This window comes from Dunckerocampus dactyliophorus, chromosome 1 (genome assembly GCF_027744805.1).
Source record: "Dunckerocampus dactyliophorus isolate RoL2022-P2 chromosome 1, RoL_Ddac_1.1, whole genome shotgun sequence".
Classification (NCBI taxonomy): Eukaryota; Metazoa; Chordata; class Actinopteri; order Syngnathiformes; family Syngnathidae; genus Dunckerocampus; species Dunckerocampus dactyliophorus.
Window position 1 is genome coordinate 33,794,628 of NC_072819.1, and position 8,018 is coordinate 33,802,645.

Here is an 8,018-nt window from a genome sequence, read left to right on the forward strand (position 1 = left end):
CATTTGGCCACGGCTTATGTCCTTGGAAATGTGTGCTTTGGAAAGTATCAGTTGATTGGTCACCTGAACTCATGTTGAGATGTCCGTATTGCCATGAGGGGAGTGGACACCCTGACTTTATCCATATCCATCCTTTTTCTCTGCCACTTGTCCTCATGGTTGGTTGCCCCTCCCAGCTGGCAAGAAGCACCCTGGAGTGGTCGCCAGCCAATCGCACAAACAACCGCTCACACTCATTTTCTCACAATTGAGTGTTCCTAATTAACCAAGCATGCATATTTTGGGAATGTGGGAGGAAGCTGGAGTACAACGCACGCACGGGAAGAACATGCAGACTCCTTACAGAGATGTTCCAACTGAGATACAAACCCACGATCTCACGATCCCAACATGCTAACCACTAGGCCACCGGATTACACTTGAATTCAGTAAAATTGAATTGCATACTCATTATTTACTTCACATCATGATATATTTGGTACAGTGTTCATCTTTTTGCAGTGTGCTTCAGTGCATATATTATACTGTGCCCCTTAATAATCACTTTAAGTTATGATTTCATAATTTGTTGCTTTCTGAGCGCCCTGCTGTCTGTTGTTGTGCTGATTCTGGCTCATGAATAGGTGGTGCTGGCATTGTTTTAACTGCTGTCCAAATGGAGTCCCTGCCTGCCTCTGCCAGAAAGTAAACACACACACACGCGCACACACCAGCACACACACCGCAGGGATGCACAGCCAACTCCCTTCCCTGTCAGAAAGTCTAAACTGCTCACAGAGATACAGAGAATTTAGACGGTGAGTGTTTTCTACTGTAGTGCCGTGGGTAGCTGTACACTTTCACAGCATCATGGATACTTGCTTCTGTATTAGCGACGTACACATTCAGTATATACCTCCTTCGGTTGTAGATTAGTTCCGATGGCATAACAGCATCAACACAATGTAGAGTAGAAAAAAGGTTAATAGATACTTAGTGGCTTACTGGCTCATACATATAACCTCCATTAGAATGATAATATTTATATTTCAAAGCTATCTGTGCACTCACACAACACGTTTTGGAATTGCCCTCTGTGTGAGGAGGCAAATGTAAATCTCCCTTAAATTGTGACACTAAAAAATCCCATAATTGTACTCTGTTAACAAGTAGATAGGACATCCTCTCATAAAGCTCAGACCTGTTTACTAAGATACCGAGGGGTTTCCCACTGCAGTAGACACAACACTTCTATTGTGTGAGTGTGTTTTCAGACAAGGTACTTCTTATTACAATTTAATGTGATTTCATACAAAGGGTAATTAATAGGAAAGCCAAATAATGAGTAATATTCCCTTAATTAAACCCTTTGTAAAATCGACAAATCAAAGACTTTCTGTTGCAACTGATACTTTTGGCACAGCAACCTGGCAGACAGAGGGACATTCATGTTATTGGAAAAAAGTCCAATTTAAATTCAATACAGAGCTTCAGGAGTGTGAGATTATATTCAGAAAATATCACAGAATTTTTGTGCTGGATTTACCTTTACTGTGAAACCAATTGATAGACCCAATTTTGCCTGCATCTTTTGTAAAAGATGAAAAAAGCAATGTTTTGGATTGATTCAGAGGTGGCTCAACCCTTTTAGTCACATGCCAAAATACTCTGAATAAACAAGAAAGTCTTTTGTCGCAGAGGTAAATAAGCATCTCAATAAGTGACTGAAAACAGACTGTGCAGCTTGTTTCAAATAAAGACAGTGCAACTCATAATCTTGTTATATGGGTCATGTTTAAGACAGTACAGAGTAACACAGAACAAATACTGACAAACACAGCCTTCCCCTGACAGCATTCTGCACCATCCCAGAGAACACCAGAGCACTCTGGGACGGACTCGAGCTTCCCACAGGCATCTGCATGTGTTTGCATGTCTGTGTTTCTGTGCACCTTTTTATCATCCACCAAGTGTAGATCAGGGGAATAGCAGCAACCATCACATGTAACTTACAGTACATGTATGTGTTTTATATGTTAGCAATACAGAGCACACTGAGCTAACAAAGGCATATGGCTAACAGTCTTTTTGTATCACAGTTTATATCAGTAAATCAGCTTTTATTTTTATTTTTTTTTTTGCAGCTTTTCATAACAGAACAAAAGCTGCTATCAGTCATAGTCGGAATCTCATTTCCCACAAACATGAATATAGTATATAGAAATGCATGTAAATCCCAGGAATTGTGTGCTTCATGTTTTAAAACTGCTGGCTGTCATTTGTGAGACTCATAAAGCATAAAGGAACATGGATCGCGGATCATGCTGAGAGTTCTCACTGCATAATCTTCGATGCTCGTAGAGACAGAACAGAAAGCAGTTATAAAACAGTAACTACACAACTGCAAACGGAAGATGCTGTTAGATATACAGTATATATGTGTGTGTTTATTCTTGCATTTCCCTTTTTGGTCTACAGACCATCGACTGGCAGGGGAGAGCTGCTGTAGGAACCAGACATGTTGATCCCAGGGGGAATTCTTTGTCAATTCTTAAGTGTACCCCATTTGGTCCACAGAAATACTGTCGTTGTACCCCTGCAGAGACACAACAGAAATAAAAGAAAATATTCATCAGTCTTTTCAATACGTTTTCAGTGTGTGAGTCAGACTGATGCCAGAGTGATATTACCTACACGAGAGACAGTCTACTGGGAAACGTCAAGAGTTCCAGACGACCTGGACAGCAGCTCCCACCTGAGAGAGTGGGCGGGAAGGCAACATGGTCAACGGTCTTATTAACAACATATTGCTGCTTCATTTATCTCTCTCTATGTTTTGCAAGAATCAATTCATAAAACAAATGAGACAATGGGAAGGATAATTGAGACCTTTGACCTATAAAAAGCCATGTTCAATCAAAGTATCATTCAATTAAAACGTATTTGACCGAGATTAATAAAGGACAAATATTACATTCATTTACATTTAATCACACGCATTTGATAATCTATTTACCTTACAAAATGTAAAACAAATTGGTTGTGAATTTTCAAATGCATATACAAAAATGAGCTGACATACTTTATTATACAGTTCACAGTTTTATTGGCCAAACAAGAAGCCCCCGTCCCTTCACATTCAATTTGTCCTATTGTCCTAATTTGACTGAGGAAGTTTATTTGGCAAATCATCTGCATAGTGTAATATTTCTATATAGAACCAAAGAGGGGATAGAGACTGTCTCAACTATCTGGGCTTCAAGTGTGGAGCACACCTCTCCAGGGAGGTGCCGGAAGGCTTCAGGGAGGTGCAACGGCTTTATAAAAGTAAAAAAAATAAAGAAAATGTATATCTTTCAAACTGATTCACTTAAAAAACCCAGCACGTAACAGCAAGAACTGCTTCAGTCGAGACAAAAAAAGAGGTGCCAGTCTGGGAGAACTGCAGTGTTTCCTCAGAGTGACAATAAACACACTGATGCCAAACTGTCTCTTCAAAATGTGTCAAGAGACGAGACGATAGGAGGAACTGTCCTGCCACGCTGCCTTTTACTGACGCAGACGTACAGTTCACTTATTTCAAGCTATCCAGTACGAGAGTATCAGTTCACAGTAAACATTGTACTAGATGATAAAAAGACAAGGGCGATGTTGTGGACAATGTGACCTGTTCGCCGCACTGTTACTTTGTATTCTTGTCAACCCATCCCAGCCGATTCCCATTTACCCAGCCTGACCAGTCACATTAGAAGGAAAACAGGTGCAATCTCCTCTCAGTGGGGATTTTATGTGACCTGAGAAATGAGAATGCCATTTTGCTGATGAGGTTTTTCAACAGAAAATATCCAAACCGAGGTCAAGGATCAAAAAAGAATAATCAATAAAGAGGTGGCCCACTGGGACCTTCCTCTTTTTCCCTTATATTTGACTGGATAATGAGAACAACCTGAGTGTTATTCATTTGTGACTGGAGAGAAATACTTTATATCCAGGGAGTGTGTGGCACAATGAGTCCCCCCTGTTATCTATAATACAACCAATTTTATTTTGTGGAGTAAATTTGTGGTGTTTTCTGCTAACTCCAGACTCAGGCGGTGTGTCAATTTGCACACTTCCCTACTTACACTTTTGAGTGCATAAGTGCAGTCTGGCAAAATGCCGTGTGCCGTCAGTACAGAAATAAAAATGTATTCATTTTGCATTTAAACATAACTGAAGTTAGCTTCGCAGGTTTTAACAGTTTGCTGTTTCTTCCGTTTTTTCAAGCTGCACACAATATTGTCAGACACCATATTTCACATGAGTGTGTTCCTTCTCGCCAATACTTTCTTTGCAGTCGGCGTAAAGTACAATAACAAGAACATGTATCTCAATGTCAACAGCTGCAGCTATGGATGCAAATTAAACTATGATGTTTTAAGATGTGTTACGGGGAAACACTATGTAGTCGCCGCGGTTGTGCAGTGAACACAGCTATCTCTTTGCATCTAAATATCTCAAGGACGTCTCATGTCTAGGTCACAGAGGAGACACTTGCCACCTGTTCTGCTGGCAGGCGAAAATTACCACCAAGGGGCAGCGACGAGATGGGCAAGGTGTGCTATGTTGTCCATACACAAAGTCAACTCAAGGTGAAAGACATTAAATGAGCCTCACAAACCTTTTCAAAAACAAAGACCATCAAGGATCCACATTACTACAATGACAGATATGTCCTTTAGTCATTTTTTAGATTGACGATAAAAACAAACAGGTTCGACCGGCCCATGAAGCCAGTGTGTAAATCTGCAGACACTTTTTTGTGGCTAAAGGGCAGCAAACATTTGTCAAGGAGGACTTGAGAAGGCAATGTTGAGGACTTACCGGTGCCATTGGTGGGAGTAGAGCAGCCCCTGCTGGGCACCAGCAGTAGTGCAGACAGGCAGCCAGACACAACATGTTTCCCATTCAGAATTCCTTGAAAGGTTGCCTTTCCATCCCTTGGATGGTGAGCATACTCTCGGATTAAGGCTGGTTCATGGCAGGGATTTGATCATCACATTCAATTTAGATGAGCTTGTTGGGGTCTGACTCTCAAGTCCTTGAAGGCTATTGATATTTAGATGCTAATCTCCACTATAGGTTTCAATGCCATCTGGGAGGTTTCTGTGGAAACAGGAGCGCCATGGCAACGGTGGTTGGGGTTACTAAGGAAACGAGCGTCGCCATGGAGATTGCATCACAGCGGGCTATATTTGAGACTTCCATAGAGAAGCACGCTCCATCTTTGAGGCTGCGTGTGTCCGTGGAAGAGCACTGTCTGCTTCACGCGTGTCTTGACTGAATGATGAGACACTGCATGGATTTTTACATGGTAGCTCCTCTAAAGCTTTTAGATAATATATGGAAGGGGGCTTATTTTTAACACACTTTGGACGAGACTTTAACGCACGATAAAGGCATAGCACGGAACCGTCTAATTGGTATAATATATGCTGACTTTTTTTTTTTTTTCAGACATTACGTGTGTTTAAGGACACATTGAGCACACCGATTCTGAATATTGTACATTGGCTACGACTGACGAATCACAATTCATGTTAATACAATGTGAAGGTCATACATTAGGAGTCTTTCACAGTTATACTGCGTCCCTAACTACCTGTTGTGATAATACACCTGCTAGAGTGCACGTCCTTCTGTTGCAGTAAAGAATTGTGAGCATTGATTGTAATTCTCTGAAGCTGAACAGACTGGACCTTCTCTCCTTTTTTTAACGTCATCTCCCGTGTCCCATCACGATGAGGTCCATGACACCTGAACCGTTTACACGTCGGTGAAGATCTTCTTGTTGATGTTGACACAGTTCTGAGAGTTGTTCTGTGCGCTGGTGGAGAAGTTTGGCTGCTGCTTAAATGCGCTGTTGATGCCATGCTCCTCTATCACCATGTACTCGCTCTTGCTGAGTGACGAAGATGAGCGCGTCTTCCTAAGCTCCTCGGGCTCCGCCAGAGGCTGACAACTACCCACATGGAGGTACTGAGCCTGCTCCTCACCCTCGGTTTCTCGGTGGTAGAAGTAGTTAAAATTAGAGACGATAACAGGAACCGGCAAAGCGATGGTGAGCACACCAGCAATGGCACACAGAGAGCCCACGATCTTGCCCCCTATGGTGACTGGGTGCATGTCCCCGTAGCCCACCGTGGTCATTGTGACCACGGCCCACCAGAAGGCGTCCGGGATGCTGTTGAAGCCCGAGTCTGGGTCGTCTGCCTCTGCGAAGTAAACAGCGCTGGAGAAGAGGATGACACCAATGAAGAGGAAGAAGATGAGCAGGCCCAGTTCGCGCATGCTGGCTTTGAGGGTCTGACCCAAAATCTGCAACCCTTTGGAATGACGTGAGAGTTTGAAGATGCGAAATACTCGCACAAGGCGAATGACGCGCAGGATGGCCAGTGACATGGCCTGCTGCCCATTACCTTGCCTCTCCGCCAGCTCTGTGCCCAGTGTGATGAAGTAAGGGATGATGGCTACAATATCAATAATGTTCATGATGTTCTTGGAGAATGTGGCTTTGCTTGGGCATGCGAAGAAACGCACCAGCAGCTCAAAAGAGAACCAGATGATGCACAAAGTTTCCACCACAAAGAAGGGGTCTGAGAAGGGGCTGACAAAATAGGGGAGGGTGCCATTGATCACAGGTGCGATAGTGATCGGATCCCGGTTCTCGTCCCTGAACTCGGGTAGTGTCTCCAAGCAGAAGATGACAATTGAGATAAGAATGACCAGGACAGAGACAATCGCGATGCCCCGAGCTGGTCCCGAGCTCTCTGGGTACTCAAAAAGCAGCCACACTTGTCTCTGGAACTCATTCTCCGGCAAGGGTCGCTCCTCCTCCTTGATGAAGCCCTCATCCTCCCGGAACTTCTCCATAGCCTCCTCACCCAGCTCATAAAAGCGAATTTCCTCAGAGAAGATGTCAATGGGGACGTTGACGGGTCTCCTAATGCGCCCTCCTGACTGGTAGTAATACAGAATGGCATCAAAGCTGGGTCGGTTCCGATCAAAGAAGTACTCGTTCCTGAGGGGGTCAAAGTACCTCATCCTCTTCTTGGGGTCCCCCAGCAGGGTCTCTGGGAACTGTGAAAGAGTCTTGAGTTGCGTCTCAAAGCGCAACCCGGAAATGTTGATGACCACCCTCTCGCAGCACTCGTGGTCCGGTTCGTACCGGTCCAGAGAGTGGTGGCCTGGGAGCGCTGCCGACTCCTCCAGCATGTTGTCACATGCCACGACCGTCATGACGTCTGCCTCCGTCTCGGTGTATCCGTGGTTCACCAGGTTGTCACCCCGTGTTTTGGTCACGCTTGGCGGCGGGGATTGCAGGAGGCTCAGGTGGTCGTCCATGCGCGGCTCACGACGCATACAGAGGCGGCCGCCTTGCCCCCTCCGTGGACCCCGCTCCGCAGCCGCCGCCGCCGCCGCCACAGCCTGGTATCGTCTCCCTCGTCCTCCTCCTCTCCTCCACTCTCACTCCCCTCCGTTGTTGCTGTTCCCGCCCACCACAGAAGACGTGAGGGTTATAAACAAGCCTTCCACCCTCCCGCAGCACACCGCTGCTGGGTGCATGTCCCCGTCCTCGGCCAATAACAGCACCCACGGACGCACACTGAAAGCAACAGTCGCCCGTCATTCAACTTGCTCCGTTATTTGGGGCGTGCCCGCCTCCCTGTCGCGCTCTCGTCTGTTACGCACGCTCATACCCGCCAATCTCTCCTTTAAACAAGGTCGTTGCTTAAAGATAGGACCCACCGGCAATGCATAAATACATCACGCGTCTGAGTTATTAGACGATCATGCAAGATGCAATGAATTTGGGGTTCCTGGGTGAAGTGAAAAGGTAGGAGCAAAAATAATTCCATAAACCCGGGTATATATGATTCATGCACCGTTTACTTGCTCTGGGTTAATTAGAGGAACAAACCATCAAACAAAATTGGGGAGATCACTGCAAAATACAGCAGCTACAACGCAGCAGCGGGTTAAATGTGTCTGAAGACAAA

The 8,018-nt window shown here is 44.9% G+C and overlaps 1 protein-coding gene across 2 annotated transcripts; it reads right to left on the reverse strand.

The window, feature by feature from the left end:
- Positions 1–1,764: 1,764 nt before the first annotated feature.
- LOC129187612 (potassium voltage-gated channel subfamily A member 3) lies at positions 1,765–7,704 on the reverse strand. Of its 2 annotated transcripts, none has more exons than XM_054787274.1 (3): positions 4,843–7,704; positions 2,674–2,734; positions 1,765–2,575 (listed from the first exon to the last, which is right to left on the reverse strand). In XM_054787274.1, exon 1 carries the CDS (start codon positions 7,378–7,380, stop codon positions 5,785–5,787), a length of 1,596 nt encoding a protein of 531 aa, XP_054643249.1. In that variant the 5' UTR covers positions 7,381–7,704; the 3' UTR covers positions 1,765–2,575; positions 2,674–2,734; positions 4,843–5,784. The 2 variants fall into 2 exon arrangements, with proteins under 2 accessions (XP_054643249.1, XP_054643163.1); XM_054787188.1 differs by having other exon boundaries at positions 2,670–2,734.
- Positions 7,705–8,018: the final 314 nt, after the last annotated feature.